This window comes from Neovison vison, chromosome 12 (assembly GCF_020171115.1).
Source record: "Neovison vison isolate M4711 chromosome 12, ASM_NN_V1, whole genome shotgun sequence".
Taxonomy (NCBI): Eukaryota; Metazoa; Chordata; class Mammalia; order Carnivora; family Mustelidae; genus Neogale; species Neogale vison.
The window spans coordinates 20,347,863-20,368,544 of record NC_058102.1 but is presented as its reverse complement, the minus strand read 5'-3'; the positions used below and the strand labels follow the sequence as shown (position 1 = coordinate 20,368,544).

The following is a 20,682-nucleotide window of genomic DNA, read 5'->3' as shown; positions in this document are numbered from 1 at the left end:
CCTTTAAGAGTGTGTAGGCCTGCCCCCAGCTCAGAAACTTGCGGCAACAGAGACTCCTCTCTGTTGCTGGTTTTGAAGAAGCAAATTGTGAATATAGCAACTGCAAGGAAATTAATTCTGTCAATAATCCGTAAATCCTTTCCTAGTTGAACCCCCAGGTAAGAATGCAGTCTAGGCCAAACCTTCGCTTTGGTTTTGTGAGACCCAAAACAGAATGTAGGTAAAACATGCCCAGACTTCTGATCAAAAGAAACTGTGAGATAATAAACGGCTATTGTTTTTAGCTACTGCATTTCTTGTGATTTATTACAGTGACAGAAAACAAATACAAATTTCCAACCAGGCTTATCAGAAAGAAGAGAGAGAAAACAAAAATTCTTAAATTTCCAGGAATAGGAGAGATGCTGTCACCAAAAATGTTGGGAGTATATTAAGGGAATATTTGAATAATCTTTTGTCAATAAATTCAACAGCTTAAATGAAATGAACACATTTCTGGACAGATGCAAATAATCAAAACCCACTCAAGAAAAAAATAATCTTGTGTTGTTGATTTTAGCCTTTCTGATTAGTGTGAGGTGATATCTCATTGTAGTTTTGATTTGCATTTTCCTGATGATAAGTGTTGTAAGGATCTTTCATGTGCCTGTTGGCCATCTGTATGTCTTTGCACAAATGTCTATTCATGTATTCTGTTCATGTATTCTGTTCATATTCTGTTCAAAATAACTGGGTTATTTTGCTTTTTGGGTGTTGAGTTGTTTAAGTTCTTTACATATTTTGGATATTAATCCTTTATCAGATATGTCATTTGCAAATATCTTCTCCCTTTCTATAGGTTGCCTTTTACTTTTGTTGTCCTTTGCTGTGCAGAAGCTTTTTATTTTGATGTGGTCCCAGTAGTTCATGTTTGCTTTTGTTTCCCTTGCCTCAGGAGACATATCTAGAAAGAAGCTTCTATAGCTGATGTCAAAGAAATTACTGCCTGGGTTTTCTTCTAGGATTTTTGTGGTTTCAAGTCTCACATTTAGATCTTTAATCTATTTTGAATTTATTTTTATGTATGTTGTAAGACAATGGTCCAGTTTTCTCCAAACCAGTTGTTGAAGAGACTTTTTCCCATTTCATATCTTTTCCTGCTTTGTTAAAGATTATTGACCATATAATTGTGGGTTCATTTATGGGTGTTCTATTTTGTTCTATTGCTATTATGTATCTATTTTTATATCAGTTTCATACTGCTTTGATCACCACAACTTTTAAAAAAATATTTTATTTATTTGAGAGAGAGAGCAAGTGGTTGAGGGTCAGAGGGAAACAATCTCAAGCACACTCTGCACTGAGTGCAGAGCCTGATACAGGGCTCAATCCCACCACACTGAGATCATGACCTGAGCCAAAACCAAGAGTCAGACACTCAATCAACTGAGTCACCGAGGCACCCTGATTACTACAACTTTGTAATATAGTTTGAAGCCCAGAATTGTGACGCCTCGAGGTTTTCTTTTCCTTTTCAAGATTGCTCTGGCTATTTGGGGTCTTTTGTGGTTCCATGTAAATTTTGTTTGTTCGAAGTCTGTGAAAAATGCTTTGGTATTTTTATAGGGATTGCATTAAATGTGTAGATTGCACAGGTGTTGGTGAGGATGTGGAGAAAAGGGAACCGTCTTGCACTTTTGGTGAGGATGCAAACTGGTGCAGCCACTCTGGAAAACAGTATGAAGTTTCCTCAAAAAATTAAAAATAGAACTACCTATAATCCAGCAATTGCACTATTAGGTATTTAACCAAGGAATACAAAAAATTCTAACTCAGAAGGATACACAAACCCAAATGTTTAAAGCAGCATTATCTACAATAGCCAGCCCAAGTGTCTATTAGCTGATGAATGAATAAGGAAGATGTATATATGCACAATGGAATATTACTCAGCCATAAAAATAGAATGAAATCTTGCCATTTGCAATGATATAGGTGGAACTAGAGAGTATTATACTAAGCAAAATAAGTCAGAGAAAGACAAATACCATATGATTTCACTTGTGTATGGAATTTAAAAAACAAAACAAATGAGCAAAGGGACAAAAAGAGAGAGAGATAAACCAATAAACAGTTAAAAGTTTACAGTTATAAACTTTTATATATGTAAACAATATATAAAAAGTTATAGTTAACTATAGGGAATAAATTAATGGTTACCAAAAAGGATGTGGGTGGAAGATGGGTTAAACTGGTGATGGGAATTAAGGAGTGCACTATGATGAGCACTGGGTGATATATGGAAGTGTTAAATCATTACATTATACACCTGAAACATAGCTCTGTATGTTAACTGGGGGTTAAATAAAAACTTAAAAAAATAAGCTTATATATATAAGCATGAAAAATAAGAAGAAAGAACCTAATTAGATCCATATGGATTAAAGAAATTGAATTTGTACTTGAAAATCTTCTCACAGAAATATGCCTGCAGGCCCAGATTATCTTACTGGTAAATTCCATCAGACATTCAAGAAAGAAATAATACCAGTTTTACAAAACTCTTTCACAAAATTGAAGTGTGGAGAATATGAGAGCTGTTTTACTCAGGTACCTAAACCAGGGAAAGACTGTACTAGAAAACTGCAAATCAATATACTTCATGAATATGGAGGCCAACATTGTAAACAAAATTTAGTCAATAAAACACAACAATATGTAAAAAGGATAATCCATCATGATCACGGAGGGCTTATCTAGGTCTGCAAGGTTGGCTTAGTGTTTGAAAATTAATCAACATAACTCACAACTTTGGCAAAGTGAAAAAGGAAAATAATATGGTCATCTCCACAGATACAGAAAAAACATTTGGCAAAATTTTGCATCTTTTTGTGATAGAAATTCAGCAGACTATGAAAAGAAAGGAACTTCCTCAACCTTGTAAAGTACATCTGTAAAATACTTATAGTTACTTGATGGTAAAAACCAAAGCTTCCCCTGAAGATAAGGAACAGAACAAGTATGTCTTCTCTTATACTCATCATTTCACTAGCCAAAATGCAGTAAGACAGGAAAAATAATAAGCATCCAAACTGAAAAAAGAAGTAAAACTGTATTTAGTCTCAGATGACATGATCATCTGTATAGAAGCTCCAACAGGATATACAAAAACACTAGTAGAATGAGTAAAGCTATGTTGCAAGAAACAAAACAAATACAAAACTCAATTGTAGTTCTATAAACTAGCAACTAACACTAAGGAATTAAAATTTTAAAGACCATACCATTTATAATAATATACAAAAAATGGAATACTTATCTGACGAGAGATATGTAAGGGGTGTCTGGGCAGCACAGTTTGTTGAGCATCTGACTCTTTTTGTTGTTGTTGTTGTTTTAAAGATTTTATTTATTTATTTATTTGACAGACAGAGATCACAAGTAGGCAGGGCATGGGGGAAGCAGGCTCCCTGCCGAGCACAGAGCTCCATGCGGGGCTTGATCCCAGGACCCTGAGATCATGACCTGAGCTGAAGGCAGAGACTTTAACCCACTGAGCCACCTAGGTGCCCTGAGCATCTGACTCTTGGTTACAGCTTGGGTCAGGGTCCTCAAGGTCCTGAAACTGAGCCCTACATTTGTGCTCTGTGTTCAGTACAGTCTGCTTGAGACTCTCTCTCCCTCTCCTTCTGCCTCTCCCCATATCTTTCTCCCAAATAAATAAATATTTAAAAAAGGTATGTAAGGTGTGTACACTGAAAACTGCAGAACATTTGTGAGAGATATTTAAGATTTTAATAAATATATCTTGATACACTCTGTTCGTAGATCAAAAGACTCAATATTGTCAATTCTACCCAATTTAATCTATAGATTAAATTTGTAATCTCAGACTCCCAAGGTTGTGTATGTGTATGTGTCTATGGTAATTGACAAGCTGATTAAAAAATTCATAACCTAGAATAGCCAAAATAACTCTGAAAAGACAAAAAGCACAAATGGAGGGCTAACATTACTTGATTTCAAGAATTATTATAGATCCAAAGTAATCAAAAGAGTGTGGTGTTGAGGTAAATATAGACAAATAGATCTGTTGAACAGAATAGAGAATCTATAAGTTGATCCACACATCTGTGGACAATTGATTTTTGACAAATGCTTAAAAAGAATTCAGTAGACAGAGGATTCTCTTTTCAAAAAATGGTGCTGGAACAATTCGTACCCATATGCAAAAAAAAAAAAAAAATGAACCCATATATAAAAGTTGACTTAAATAGATCATAGATCCAAATATAAAACCTAGGGGCCCCTGGTTGGTTCAGTCAGTTAAGCATCTCCCTTTGGCTCTGGTCATAATCCTAGGGTTCTGGGATCGAGCCTCACATTGGGCTCTCTGCTCAGCAGAGAACCAGCTTCTCCCCTGTCCCTTTCCCCCACTTGTGCTCTCTCTCTCAAATAAATAAATAAATAGTATCTTTTAAAAATTCAAAAAATAAGTATAAAAACTAAAATTATAAAAACCCTCAAAGAAAATTTTCATGGCCTTAGGTTAGTTTGGAATTTCTTGAAAACAATTCATAAAAGAAAAAAAATGGATAAATTGGACTTCATCAAAATTAAAGCTTTTGATTTTTGAAATATATTTTTGAAAGAATGAAGAGAGAGTCCACATACTATGAGAAAAAAAATTCAAAGCATATGTCTAATGAAAGACATCTAGAATATATAAAAAATAGTCATAACTAAATAAAACAATTAATGGACATAAGATTTTAACAGATATTTCAGAAGACAAGATATACAGATGGCAAATAATGTTAAATATATACCCACCCACCAGATGATCTAGTTATTCCATTTCTCAGTATTTTCCTCAGAGAGCCAAAACCAGATATCTATACAAGGACTTTTACATAAATGCTCACAGTAACATTATTTGTAAAGTTTCAGGACTGGAAACAAATATCAAGGGGAATACGTAAACAGTTATAGATCCATATGATGGTACACTCAGCAGTAAAAAAAAAAAAAGAGTTACTACATGGATGAATCTCAAAATAATTACCTTAAGTGAACGAATTTGGATAAAAAGGAGTAATGTTGTATAATTCCATTTATATAAAACTCTAGAAAATGCAAACTGATAATGACAGAAAAAAGATCAGTGTTTACCTTGGAGATGGCCTAGGGAGGAGTGCAGTTATGAAGTGGCATGATAAAACTTTGGGGTATGGATATGCTTACTATCTTGACTATGCTGATGGTTTCAGGTATGCATATATAAGTCAAATCTCAAATTGTGTGTTTTAAATCTGTGCCATTTATGGTATATCAGTTATGCCTCAATAAAGCTATTAAAAAAAAATAATCCACATATCCAGGGCATCTTGGTGGCTTAGTCAGTTAAGTGTCCAACTCTGGATTTCAGCTCAGGTCATGATCTCAGTCAAGGTCGTGAGGTCGATCCCTGCATCAGGCTCCATGTCCAGCTTGCAGCGTGCATGAGAGTCTCTCTCTGTCTCCCTCTGCCCCTCCCTTCCCTTGTGTGCCTGTGCTCTCTCTCTCTAAAAAAAAAAAAAAAAAAAAAAAAAAAGTCATATACCCAGCACCCCTCCCCCCTTTTATGCATGAGAAAATTGAGGCCTGAGGACAAGAAGACTTTTTCAAAATCATACCGCTAGTCCACTGCGGAAGGGCTAGATTTATCCACATTAAACTTCTGAATAAAAATATAAAAAGAACTGGTAGAAAACCTTTTGGGGGGGGTATGATAAATTCATCCACTTTCTCAGTATATTCCCATCTTTGTGCCAGACACTGTACTGAGTATGCTTCACTGTTTTGTTTCTACTTGAAAATCCAGTTTCCCAGCCCTTGATTCCAATTTCCTAGCAGATAGAAAAACTTTCTAAACCGTTGGAGTCCCCAGCTCGGTTTGAATCATATTTGAAAGTTTAGATTGTTTTCTCCAAAAGTATCACCCTTATATTAGTCATAAATGTTGTGAGAACTCAAACTCAGTATTAATTCAAAGTGAATTTTTTTGTTGTTCTAGGTCTGAATCGTTTGCTTACCAATGGCTCCTATGAAGCTGCATTTCCTCTGCATGAGGTATTGTCCTGCCTTTCCTCCCTCAATTTCTTGTTATTAAATCAGCTTCTGGGAAGAGTCATTAATTGAGTTTGTTGATATGACATTTGTTCAGAATGAATTGAATTTTTTCAATGGATAATTAGGGAGGGCCTACTTGAATAGTGATGTCTCTCCCCCAGCATAAGTTTATTTCTGTATATTTTTTTATGTAATTGTAAGAATACTTGAATCAAGAGTTACTCAGCATGAATTCAGAGGAATCAATGAGGTACTCCAAGTCATAAAATAAAAAAGCATTAAAATTTGCATGAGGCAGCAGACCTGTGGGGAAAATGTTCCTGAAACATATAGTCTCTGTAACAAAGAAGTTTATAGCTATTCCTTAGAGAGTAGGAGGGAGTCATCTTGAAAAGCCTCTGGTAATCAAAGGGTGGTGAATGGAAATGAATAATATTGTACATATTATTTCTCATTTAATATACATAAATTTTGATATTCTCTTTTTTGCTACATGGGTATTGTCATATATAAGGACTTTAAAAATATAACTCTGGTTATCCTTAACCTTACTTTCCCCATTTAATTTTGGGTTATTTAACCCAGAATTCTCTTGTACACATAGGTTTTTAGGTATATAATCCTTGCCATTGGTGAGAGTTTGTTGTCATCTTCGTGGTGTTGAACCCCTACTTTGTACCAGTCATTGTGTGACAAAGAGAGCACAGAGATAATTATCCTTGCCCATCGCCTGTAGGACCTCAAAAACTAGTGAGGCTGGACCTCCTAGGAGTTATTTCCAGAAGTCTTCTACTGGAAACAATGTTAACAGTTTGCCAGTAAACTTTGCAGAACAGTTCCAACAATTTACAAATGGCAAGTCTTTCCAAAACATACCTTTTATTTGGCTTACAGTGCTGTTCCTGTTGTTTTAAACACCACAAGGATGCAAAGACAATGGGGAATTTTACAAATCTTGTTCATTAAGAAAACTAGAAGCTTTGGCCTCACAACTTATTCATAGACTTCCATGAAATATTTTTGGAATGACAAAAGCAAATTTTCATTTGCTTTTTTGTCATATGAAATTTTTAATTTTCATTTGCTTTTTTGTCATATGAAATTTGTCATGTGAAAATTTTCATTTTCATGTGACAAAAGCAAATCTTTTCACCCAAAGGTTTTCTAAAGACACACACAAGTGATTCTGAACTTTCAAGACAGATTCTCACCCCCACATACACACACACAAACATCATGTGGCTTCCTGTAGTTATTCATTGGATTGGCCGAAAAAGGTTTCAGTGACAACTGCATCACCCCCACCACAGCTGGGCCCTTGCCCGTAGTGAGGGCAGGGTCTGAGCAATGGTAGGTGAGCAGAAATATCTGTGCAGGTGAGTAGGTGGCAGGTATGAGGATGTCTGAGAAGATGCAGCTCTGTAACCACATAGAGTAATTCAAGGCCTCTTCTCTTTGGCTTGCACATCTCAGTAAAGCCCTGTATTCTGTGAGAAGAGACCTTCCAAATTAGTAATACCAGCAATAGTAACATAATCACTTCTGAATCTTTACTCTCAGTTTAACATAATTGTATTATTTAACATCCTAATGACCTTCAAAAGCAGAAAAGCAAGAAGGGCAGATATTGTTGCCCTTGTTTCATGTTACAAATTTAAATAGAGTTTTAGAGAAAAGTTGCCCCCTCTAGTTATGGTGGGAGTTGTTTGTTGAGCTGAGGCTAGAACCTGAGTTTCTTGTCTCTCAGCCTCATTCACCTTCCACTAAGAAAGACCTTCTCAGGTTAGTGTTAATAAGTAGTCCACTTCGAGAAAGTACTTTTTCTGTTTATGAAGCTAACATCACCACTAACTGAATGCAGAAAAACCTGTACCTGTCTGGCCCTTGGTCTCCTCATTTGTCCCATGAGGTGGCTGAATTAGATTTGAACTGTTGTAATTTTAAGGTTACATCCATCTTTTTTTTTTTTTTAAGATTTTATTTATTTATCTGACAGACAGAAATCACAAGTAGGCGGGAGGCAGGCAGAGAGAGAGGAGGAGGCAGGCTCTCCGAGGAGCAGAGAGCCAGATGCAGGGCTCGATCCCAGGACCCTGGGATCATGACCCAAGCTGAAGGCAGAGGCTTTAACCCACTGAGCCACCCAGGTGCCCCTGGTTACATCCATCTTTTATATTTTAGGGGTTTTGTATGGATAATGTAGAGATACAGCTGTGACTGTTTACCAACTGCCCTGTCTTGAGACAAATGGAAAAGAGTGCTAAGTTTTGGGCATGGCCTCTAGGCAAGACACTTTATTCACTCAAACCATGAAAGAAACCTAATGAGGCAGAAATGATTAGTTCCATAATGAACTAGAAATCTAAGGCTCAGAGAGCTTAAGGTCTCCTACCTAAAAGTAGTGGAACTAAATTTGAACTCAGCTCATACCTGCCTGATTCCTAGCAAGCATGTACTTTTTACTACATACCACCATCAGCAAGATTATGTCCACAATAACTGTTTTCCTTTTAATAGTATGGATCCATTTCTTTCTTATATCACCCCTACCACAACTCCTTCCATAAAAGACTAGTGTTACTATCAGCTTTTCCTTATGGCTTTTTTGGCTATTACCTTACGGAAGTGGTTTTTTTTTTATCCCAGGGAAGTTACAGAAGTAAAAACTCCATTAGAACCCATGGAGCGGAAAACCATAGACATCTGCTCTATGAGTGCTGGGCCTCCTGGGGTGTGTGGTATAAATACCAGCCTTTGGATCTTGTAAGGTGAGTTCTTAACCAATTGCAAATGTAAAACTTGCACAGAATGGTTAAGACAGGCTGCCAGCTGGGACAAAGAAAAATTCTGAGTTACAGAGCTTTTACGCAAATCTAGCTTCATCTCAAGAAGGGAACTCATAAGAGGACATTGGTCATTCTCGGTAAATTAGATCTCACTCTGATGAGGATAGTGCTTCCTCCAGAAAGGTCTCAGGAAAGGACCTGTGAGATCAGTTGGGCCTCCCACAGGATTTTATATGGAGCAGGCCATCCATGTGACTGTTACTGACAAATTATCTATAACAATTGCAGAAATGTGATGTGCTTACATATATTAGTGAAAAATGGACTATTAGTTACTATCTATGTAAGTAGGAAAAATGGAGTTCTATCACTCTAATAAATTTCAGGCTTATAATCTTCAACTAATAACCTTTAAAGATTATTTTAATTCTGCAAGTCAAATTAGTATATCAGCTTTTAGCTGATGATAATTGTACAGTGGAAATGTATGTTTTTTTAACTATTTATGTCCAAATTTCTGCCATGGCAGCATTGTAGTCCAACATTTCGTTGCTTATTTAGAGACTGGTTTTTAAGATTGGGTGGCAACAATCCATACTTCATGGATTCCTTGTAAAAAAAGAAAATCATGTCTCGTTTCCTAGACTAGATGGATTCGGCTTACTTTCTCTAGTGCCCTTAATAAAATGAGCCCTGAGGAAAATGAAATAATACAACAACTCACTTTACATTTTATCTCCCTGGGTAGTCATTCTTCCTGCCAGAGTCCTAGTTACTAAGTATTTATTCCTACTGACCTAGGGCCATTGATGAATTGTGTACTTTCCTTTGTATTAGTAACAAATAATCCAGATAATCTGGGTGAGTGGAAAATATTTCCTGAGATGAGATTTTTTTCTTTTGGCCAGTCTCAATGCATGCTAAAACAGTGGAGGAAGAAAAAAAATAAAAGTAAGTGCACTTCCCAGCCTCAGTCCCAATATTACAGGATTATACTGATCAAAAATTATAGAAAATTACTGCAGGCAAAGTATCCATCCTCCTTGACAGTGTTTTGATTAAGACTTTATGAATATTAATTAATGAGAATTAATTAACTACCCATTGTGTTTTTATTTATTTATTTATTTATTTTATTTATTTTTTTTTCCCAATTTATTTATTTTCAGAAAAACAGTATTCATTATTTTTTCACCACACCCAGTGCTCCATGCAAGCTGTGCCCTCTATAATACCCACCACCTGGTACCCCAACCTCCCACCCCCCCGCCACTTCAAACCCCTCAGACTGTTTTTCAGAGTCCATAGTCTCTCATGGTTCACCTCCCCTTCCAATTTACCCAAATTCCCTACTACTCTCTAACGCCCCTTGTCCTCCATGCTATTGGTTATGCTCCACAAATGAGTGAAACCATATGATAATTGACTCTCTCTGCTTGACTGATTTCACTCAGCATAATCTCTTCCAGTCCCGTCCATGTTGCTACAAAAGTTGGATATTCGTCCTTTCTGATGGAGGCATAATACTCCATACTGTATATGGACCACATCTTCCTTATCCATTCATCCGTTGAAGGGCATCTTGGTTCTTTCCATAGTTTGGCGACTGTGGCCATTGCTGCTATAAACATTGGGGTACAGATGGCCCTTCTTTTCACGACATCTGTATCTTTGGGGTAAATACCCAGGAGTGCAATTGCAGGGTCGTAGGGAAGCTCTATTTTTAATTTCTTGAGGAATCTCCACACTGTTCTCCAAAGAGGCTGCACCAACTTGCATTCCCACCAACAGTGTAAGAGGGTTCCCCTTTCTCCACATCCTCTCCAACACATGTTGTTTCCTGTTTTGTTAATTTTGGCCATTCTAACTGGTGTAAGGTGATATCTCAATGTGGTTTTAATTTGAATCTCCCTGAGGGCTAATGATGATGAGCATTTTTTCATGTGTCTGATAGCCATTTGTATTTCTTGATTGGAGAAGTGTCTGTTCATATCTTCTGCCCATTTTTTGATGTGTTTGTCTGTTTCGTGTGGGTTGAGTTTGAGGAGTTCATTATAGATCCTGGATATCAACCTTTTGTCTGTACTGTCATTTGCAAATATCTTCTCCCATTCCGTGGGTTGCCTCTTTGTTTTTTTGACTGTTTCCTTTGCTGTGCAGAAGCTTTTGATTTTGATGAAGTCCCAGAAGTCTATTTTCGCTTTTGTTTCCTTTGCCTTTGGAGACGTATCTTGAAAGAAGTTGCTGTGGCTGATATCGAAGAGATTACTGCCTATGTTCTCCTCTAAGATTCTGATAGATTCCTGTCTCACGTTGAGGTCTTTTATCCATTTTGAGTTGATCTTTGTGTACGGTGTAAGAGAATGGTCGAGTTTCATTCTTCTACATATAGCTGTCCAGTTTTCCCAGCACCATTTATTGAAGAGACTGTCTTTTTTCCACTGTATATTTTTTCCTGTTTTGTCGAAGATTAATTGACCATAGAGTTGAGGGTCCATATCAGGGCTCTCTACTCTGTTCCACTGGTCTATGTGTCTGTTTTTATGCCAGTACCATGCTGTCTTGGTGATCACAGCTTTGTAATAAAGCTTGAAATCAGGTAAGGTGATGCCGCCAGCTTTATTTTTGTTTTTCAACGTTTCCTTAGCGATTCGGGGTCTCTTCTGATTCCATACAAATTTTTGGATTATTTGCTCCAGCTCTTTGAAGAATGCCGGTGGAATTTTGATCGGAATGGCATTAAAAGTATAGATTGCTCTAGGCAGTATAGACATTTTAACGATGTTTATTCTTCCGATCCAAGAGCATGGAATGGTCTTCCATCTTTTTGTGTCTTCTTCAATTTCTTTCATGAGTGTTCTATAGTTCCTCAAGTATAGATCCTTTACCTCTTTAGTTAGGTTTATTCCCAGGTATCTTATGGTTCTTGGTGCTATAGTAAATGGAATCGATTCTCTAATTTCCCTTTCTGTATTTTCCTTGTTAGTGTATAAGAAAGCCACTGATTTCTGCACATTGACTTTGTATCCTGCCACGCTGCTGAATTGCTGTATGAGTTCTAGTAGTTTGGGGGTGGAGTCTTTTGGGTTTTCCATATAAAGAATCATGTCATCTGCGAAGAGAGAGAGTTTGACTTCTTCATTACCAATTTGGATACCTTTTATTTCTCTCTGTTGTCTGATTGCTGTTGCTAGGACTTCTAATACTATGTTGAACAAGAGTGGTGAAAGTGGGCATCCTTGTCTTGTTCCTGATCTCAACGGGAAGGCTGCAAGCTTTTTCCCATCGAGGATGATATTTGCTGTGGGTCTATCATAGATAGATTTGATGAGGTTCAGGAATGTTCCCTCTATCCCTATACTTTGAAGCGTTTTAATCAGGAACGGATGTTGGATTTTGTCAAATGCTTTTTCTGCATCAATTGAGAGGACCATGTGGTTCTTCTCTCTTCTCCTATTAATTTGTTGTATCACATTGATTGATTTACGAATGTTGAACCATCCTTGTAGCCCAGGGATGAATCCCACCTGATCATGGTGGATAATCTTTTTAATGTGTTGTTGGATCCTGTTGGCTAGGATCTTGTTGAGAATCTTAGCATCCATATTCATCAGTGATATTGGTCTGAAATTCTCCTTTTTGGTATGGTCCTTGCCTGGTTTGGGGATCAGGGTAATGCTGGCTTCATAGAAAGAGTCTGGAAGTTTTCCTTCTGCTTCAATTTTTTGAAACAGCTTCAGGAGAATAGGTGTTATTTCTTCTTGGAAGGTTTGGTAGAATTCCCCAGGGAATCCGTCAGGTCCTGGGCTCTTGTTCTTTGGGAGATTTTTGATCACTGCTTCAATCTCGTTATTAGATATCGGTCTATTCAGGTTGTCGATTTCTTCCTGGTTCAATTTTGGTAGTTTATATTTTTCCAGGAATGCATCCATTTCATCAAGGTTGCTAAGCTTATTGGCATATAACTGTTCGTAGTAACTTCTGATGATTGTTTCTACTTCCTTGGTGTTAGTTGTGATCTCTCCCCTTTCATTCATAATTTTATGAATTTGGGATTTCTCTCTTTTCTTTTGGATTAGTGTAGCCAGTGGCTTATCGATCTTATTGATTCTTTCAAAAAACCAGCTTCTAGTTTCATTGATACGTTCTACTGTATCTCTGGTTTCTCCCTCATTGATCTCAGCTCTAATCTTGATGATTTCCCTTCTTATGTGTGGAGTTGGTTTGATTTGTTGTTGATCCTCCAGTTCTTTAAGGTGTAGAGACAGCTGGTGTGTTCTGGATTTTTCAATTTTTTTGAGCAAGGCTTGGATGGCTATATATTTTCCCCTTAGGACCGCCTTTGCTGTATCCCATAGGTTTTGGACCAAAGTGTCTTCATTCTCATTGGTTTCCATGAATTGTTTCAGTTCTTCTTTGATCTCCTGGTTGATCCAAGCATTCTTAAGCAAGGTGGTCTTTAGCTTCCAGGTGTTTGAGTTCCTTCGGAACTTTTCCTTGTGATTGAGCTCCAGTTTCAAAGCATTGTGATCTGAGAATATGCAGGGAATAATCTCAGTCTTTTGGTATCGGCTGAGTCCTGATTTGTGACCCAGTATGTGGTCTATTCTGGAGAAGGTTCCGTGTGCACTTGAGAAGAATGAGTATTCTGCTGTTTTAGGGTGGAATGTTCTGTATATATCTATGAGGTCCATCTGGTCCAATGTGTCGTTCAATGCTCTTGTTTCTTTATTGATTTTCTGCTTCGATGATCTGTCTAATTCTGAAAGAGGCGTGTTAAGATCACCTACGATTAGTGTATTCATATCAATATGACTCTTTATCTTGATTAACAGTTTTCTTAAGTAATTGGCTGCTCCCATATTGGGAGCATAGATATTTACAATTGTAAGATCATCTTGGTGGATAGTCCCTTTAAGGATTATGTAGTGTCCTTCTGTATCTCTGACTACAGTCTTTAGTTTGAAGTCTAATTTATCTGATATGAGAATCGCTACCCCAGCCTTCTTTTGAGTCCCATTGGCATGAAAGATGCTTCTCCACCCCTTCACTTTCAGTCTGCGTGTATCTTTAGGTTCAAAATGGGTCTCTTGTAGACAGCATATGGATGGGTCCTCTCGTTTTATCCAATCTGCAACCCTGTGCCGTTTTATGGGTGCATTGAGGCCATTCACATTGAGAGTGATTATTGATAGATACGTTTTTATTGACATCGAGTTACCTTTGAAGTCTTTCTTTCTGTAGACTGTCTCTATATTTCTGTTCAATGCTATTCTTGGGATTTTTCCTCTTTTATAGAACCCCCCTTAATATTTCCTGCAGTATCGGCTTGGTGGTTGTATAGTCTTTTAAGTCTTGCCGGTCTTGGAAACTCTTTATCTCTCCATCCATTTTGAATGTCAGTCTTGCTGGATAAAGTATTCTTGGCTGCATGTTCTTCTCATTTAGTGCCCTGAATATATCTTGCCAGCCTCTTCTGGCTTGCCAGGTCTCTGTGGACAGGTCTGACGTTATTCTGATGGGCTTCCCTCTGTAAGTAAGGAGCCTCTTTGCCCTGGCAGCTTTCAAGAGATTATACCTACAATTATAATTTCTCAATTTGACTATCAGGTGTCGTGATGTTTTTTTGGAGTGTATAATCTTGGGTGGAGACCGTTCAGCCTCTAGTACATGAACGCTGGTTTCATTCGCGAGATTCGGAAAGTTTTCATGAAGGACTTGTTCCACGACATCTTCTAGACTTCTTTCTTTCTCCTCCCCTTCAGGAATTCCAATAATTCTGACGTTGGAACGCTTCATGGCATCACTTATTTCCCTAATTCTGCTTTCGTGGGATCTAAGCTGTTTGTTCCAGGCTTCCTCCTGATCCTTTCTCTCTATCTGTTTGTCTTCCAGATCACTAATTCTATCTTCTGTCTCAGTTACCCTAGCTTTGAGAGAGTTTAGATTGGATTGGAACTCATTGAGAGCATTGTGGACCTCCTCCCTGGTAGCTTTAAGCTCCGCCCTAACATTGTGAACATCCTGTCTGGTCGCTTTCAGTTCGGCTCTAATCAATTCTGTTTGGTCATCCATGGCTTTCTCCAACCTAGCTATTGCCTGGATAATTGTTAGCCTGAATTCTCTTTCCGACATATTGTCTATGTTGATAGCCGTTAGCTCTGTTGCGGAAGGTCCATCCTCTGTATTTTTCTTCTGTTGGGCATTCCTCCTCCTAGTCATTTTGGTGGGAGAAGACTGAACAGATGTAGCTGGATGTATCAACTCTGGTGCAGTCAAGGTGCACCCTGGAACACTTCCTGATCTCCGTCTCAGAAGCCTCAGTCTGGGTGCAGAAGCTGAATAAATTCCCCCTTGGATGCTGGCAGTGCAGGTTCCAAGTTAAAGACCCTGGGGGCGCAGGATCTTTTGCTCGTCCCTAAAGCCAAGGCAGTGGCGGCTGTCTGGGAGCTCCTGACCGCCAGAGAGGTTCCAAGCAGCGATCGCACACTGAGATTTTGCCGCTGGCCGGGGCTGGGAGTGCCCGGCTTGCGCGCACCTCTTTTCAGAGGCGGCTGTGGGTCGGGCGCGCGTCTGGGGCACTGAGAACGGGGCGCTGGTCCGTAAGCCGCAGGCTGGGCTTTTGCGCGCCTCTGTCCGGGGAAGAGTTTCGCGGGCGCGAGGCTTAGACTTTGAAACAATGGCCCGGGTCAAGAAGCGCCCCAGGGCCTTAGAAACCCAGGAGAGCTGGAGCGACGTGCACGCGCATCTCAAGCTTTGTGGTAGGGCTAGCGCGCGTTCTGCAGACCGGCTCCCATCCCCTCACAGGAGCCGGAACCCCGCGCTCTGGGGCACGCTGGCGGCTTAGGGACCAGGAGCCGGTTTCTCCGCCGCACTCTCTCTGCCTCCGCGCCGGGGAGGCCGTCTGGGACCGGGGACTCAAGCCCCTGTCCCTAGCCGCCCCGATTCCCACAGTTTGCCCCCGCGATCCTTTGCTCTTTTGGAGTGCTTTCAACCAGTCTCCGAGTTAATGCTGGTCCCCAGACGCAGGGCACTCTCGCTCGTATCGGGGTATTACTTTTGCACCGGTCGCCTCTGGTGGCTCCCTCCCCCTTTTGTTTATCTTCCGATATCAATCCGCTGTTCCCATTCCGCTTTACCTGCTCACTGGCGTCTTCTGCCCCTGTAGAGATCCAGACGTGTATAATTCTGATCTCAGGCTGATTTCATGGGTGATCAGAGTTCTTTGGTAGGTAATCAGCTCACTTTGGGGTACCAGCTGAAAAGACGCCTCTTCCTAGTACCCCGCCATCTTGTCCCCCCTCCCATTGTGTTTTTAGTATGATGCTAAATGATCTTGACAAAGACAAATGGAAGCCACATATCTGAGAAACTCAGTTTCCTTCAGTAAAACAGGCTCTGCATACTTGAAACAACTAGAAAACAATACAAGGCTATGTACAATTAGGTAAAATGTGTGATTAGTTTAATAAAAGTTTGGAAAAATGGAAAGGATAGATATGGGTTGGCACTTCTGTGGAAGGTTCTGTAGAGCTGAGCCTGGAAGAGAGTAAGATTTGTATAGGCCAAAGGAAGGAAGATGAAAAACATAAGCAATTTTCCAATAGAACAATGCTGTGGAGTATCTAGGAAATATCAACTCTTAAATAGCTCTTGTCCTACAGATTTCGCTTCCTCCATGACTCTTAATTCAGGCCACACCCCAGAAGCTCCTCAACCATACAGCCTCCTTCACCTAATAACCTGGATGATGGCTGTTGTCCCATAATTGGTCTCCCTTTTTCTACTCTGGTCCCTTCCAATCCATTCTCTACCCTCCAAATAGAGTGATCTTTTTAGTATCAGGGAAATTCAAATCAAAACCATATTGAGATACCACCTTACACCAGTTAGAATGATAAAATTGACAAGGCAAGAAACATAAATGTTGGAGAGGCTGCAGAGAAAGGAGAATACTCATACACTGTTGGTGGGAGGGCAAGTTGGTACAGCCACTTTGGAAAACAGTGTGGAGGTTCCTCAGAAAATTAAAATTAGAACTACTCTGTGATCCACCAATTGCGCTACTGGGAATTTACCCCAAAGATACAGATGTAGTGAAAAGAAGGGCCATATGCACCCCAATGTTTATAGCAGCAATGTCCACAATATTCAACCTGTGGAAAGAGCTGAGATGCCTTTCAACAGATGAATGGATAAAGAATATGTGGTCCATATATAAAATATATACACAGCCATCAGAAAGGATGAATACCCAGCTTTTGTAACAACATGGATGGACTGTAGGAGATTATGCTAAGTGAAATAAGTCAAGCAGAGAAAGTCAATTATCATATGGTTTCACTTATTTGTGGAACATAAAGAATAGCATGGAAGACATTTGGAGAAGGAAGGGAAAAATGAAGGAGGGGAAATCAGAGGTGGAGACAAACCATGAGAGACTATGGACCCTGAGAAACAAACTGGGTTTTAGAGGGGAGGAAGTGGGTGGATGGGTTAGCCCAGTGACGGGTGTTAAGGAGGGTGTGTATTGCATGAGCACTGAGTGTTATATGCAAACAATGAATTAGGATCACTACATCAAAAACTAATGATGTGCTGTATGGTGACTAACAGAATATAATTTAAAAAATAGAATAATTTTTAATTAAATCTGATTATTTCCTTTGAATGTTAAAACTCTCTTATGATTTTTCCATTCTCTCAAAACAAGGATCAATGCATTTAGCATGGTTTATAAGATTCACCAAGGCCCAGCCTCCGCCTGCCTCATCAGCCCATCTCTTGTTATCGGTGCACTGGACACACTGCCCTTATTTCACCTGGTCCCTTCTGCCACAGAGTCTTTTATACTTATGGTTCCTCGGCTGGAAACACTTGATCCTGTCCCCTGTCTACCTAGTTAATAGTCACCTCCTCATAGAAGTCTTCCCCATGTAGGGTGGTCACATGGTCTTGGTTGATACACTTGGGGAATTGTGTTCCTCTCCTTTTGTAGCCCTTTTCCCAGTGTTCTAATTATAAACTTATTTCTTTAATTGATTGATGTCTGTCTACTCTGTCAGCCTGTGAGCTGCACAAGAGCAGAGACCAAGTTGATTTTGTATCCTCAGTTCCTAGCACAATATTTGTCACATGAAACTTATATTTTTATTTGTTGGATGAATAAAAGAATATATCTGTTTATTTGAATGTACATTGGAAAAGTCTTCAGAGAGTGGCAAGTTTCTGTTGGGTCACAGTGGAAGATAGGATAAATAATCTTTAGTCCACCTTTCAGAGCTTTTGGGAATTATTGGACATTCTAAGAGGAAAGCAGAAGCCAGGGTTTGGAAACAGGTGGTCAGCAACATTTATTTAGAATGAGAATGAAAAAATATTAGAATATTCTTATATTAGACTAAAAAGTAATTAACTTCTAACTAATGAAATCTAGCACTTGAGAGGCATAGAAAGCACAACTTGGGTTGTATTCTAACATAAGTCAATTATATTATTAATGTGTTTGAGAAAGAAAAAGCAAAGAATTCCCCAAACATTCCTTAACTTTGTACACTTCAAGGCACTAGGCAGACTGGTTAGTCTCAGAAAAATATTTACTGAGGTAGATGTTGAAACTTGTGAAAAATCATCACTTAGAAAAGTTGTTCTCCGTATCAATCATTTTGAATCTCTGTAGAGTTCTTTTCTTTCTAATATCTTGTGATTCAAGTGTTGTAAACATCTTAAAAAGATTCAAATTAAAACCACATTGAGATATCACCTTACACCAGTTAGAATGGCCAAAATTAACAAAACAGGAAACAACATGTGTTGGAGAGGATGTGGAGAAAGGGGAACCCTCTTACACTGTTGGTGGGAATGCAAGTTGGTGCAGCCTCTTTGGAGAACAGTGTGGAGATTCCTCAAGAAATTAAAAATAGAGCTTCCCTACGACCCTGCAATTGCACTCCTGGGTATTTACCCCAAAGATACAGATGTCGTGAAAAGAAGGGCCATCTGTACCCCAATGTTTATAGCAGCAATGGCCACAGTCGCCAAACTATGGAAAGAACCAAGATGCCCTTCAGTGGATGAATGGATAAGGAAGATGTGGTCCATATACACTATGGAGTATTATGCCTCCATCAGAAAGGATGAATACCCAACTTTTGTAGCAACATGGACGGGACTGGAAGAGATTATGCTGAGTGAAATAAGTCAAGCAGAGAGAGTCAATTATCATATGGTTTCACTTATTTGTGGAGCATAACAAATAGCATGGAGGACAGGGGGCGTTAGAGAGGAGTAGGGAATTTGGGTAAATTGGAAGGGGAGGTGAACCATGAGAGACTATGGACTCTGAAAAACAGTCTGAGGGGTTTGAAGTGGCAGGGGGGGTGGGAGGTTGGGGTACCAGGTGGTGGGTATTATAGAGGGCACGGCTTGCATGGAGCACTGGGTGTGGTGAAAAAATAATGAATACTGTTTTTCTGAAAATAAATAAATTGGAAAAAAAAAGAAAAGAAAAGCTACAAAATATTGAAAGAGGTGTTTACAATTTTTTGTAATAACTGTTTCCTATTGTTAAAGATATATGTAAGGATAATACATGTGTTACAAACCAGCACACACTCAGAAACAGCAAAGATGAGATGGTGTGTTGTCACCACCACTTCAGATTCTCCTGGTTCTGTAGTCGTAAGTGTTGTATCTTCCCGAATGGGCACAGGTTTATTCTGTGTTCTCAGAACAAGCTTGTATAGAATCATGTTCTTTTATGGAAGGGTGCATTCTATTTCTGATATATAGTGATAGGAGAAGAAATTAAAGCCCGAGCCTTAGTTTGGTCAAGTGCTCTCTTCTCTTGGATGCCTGTGTTATCAGCAAGGCCACTACAAAGTAACATGACTGAGCAAAGTATTATAATGCCTAACTCTACACACTTCACTTTGATTTGTGAGGCTCCTGTGTCTTAAACAGGCGGTACTTTGGAGAGAAGATTGGGTTGTATTTTGCCTGGTTGGGCTGGTACACTGGCATGCTCTTCCCAGCGGCCTTCATTGGATTGTTTGTCTTCTTGTATGGAGTCATTACTCTGGATCACTGCCAAGTCAGGTACGGGGAGCTCTGGGTAAGCCTGCCTTTGCTTCTATGTAGTGGTGGGTGGTGGTGCTTTCGGGATGTTCCCAGATTGTAGGACTTCTCTTCCATCTAACTTCATTCTCAGTCACTCCTGGGAAAAATTCAGAAGGCTCGTACTAGATCTTCCATTTATTGCCCATGCTGCTGTAATCTTCTTACCAGGGAAGCAAAATTTACATTTATGGACATATAAGCCACTGTGTGTCCACTTTCTTTTTGCTAATCCTGCAAAATAGTGGGCTAATAATCCTTTTTTATGAATTCTGTGTTTTTACAAGGACCCTTTAAACCTGAGCCAGAAAAACATCTTACCAACTTGTTGATGTCTTGAGAATGATTCAGTGTTGAGGATTATTTCAGCTCTCTCACCAGAATATAGTTTAAGGTATTCATAGAGATTTTATTGCCAGGCTGGACAATGATCTTAAATAATAAAAGTAGCTTTTAAAAGTGATTGCAAAAGTAAAAGTGATTGATTGATTTACCCACTTGTAAAAATATTTTACTCTGGTGGAATTGTTAATAGGGATGTAGTTTTCCCATAGAACTAATGCATCACACTTTTATTTATCCCTCCATTATTAGTTTTCACTTATCATGCACATGGAGATTGAGGCAGGCACTTTTAGGTACCTGGTTGTTCCTATAATTCAGAACGAAATTGCTTCAAATTTCTACAGTG

At 39.0% G+C, this 20,682-nt stretch overlaps 1 protein-coding gene across 3 annotated transcripts in view; it reads left to right on the top strand.

Moving 5' to 3' along the window:
- Positions 1-20,682, top strand: part of ANO4 (anoctamin 4) — a 380,838-nt gene that overhangs the window by 268,529 nt on the left and 91,627 nt on the right. For all 3 annotated transcript variants that reach the window (XM_044227349.1, XM_044227348.1, XM_044227346.1), the window contains 3 exons: positions 6,035-6,090; positions 8,737-8,858; positions 19,839-19,973. In XM_044227349.1, coding sequence (XP_044083284.1) covers positions 6,035-6,090; positions 8,737-8,858; positions 19,839-19,973 — 313 coding nt within the window. The remainder of the gene's footprint in view (positions 1-6,034; positions 6,091-8,736; positions 8,859-19,838; positions 19,974-20,682) is intronic.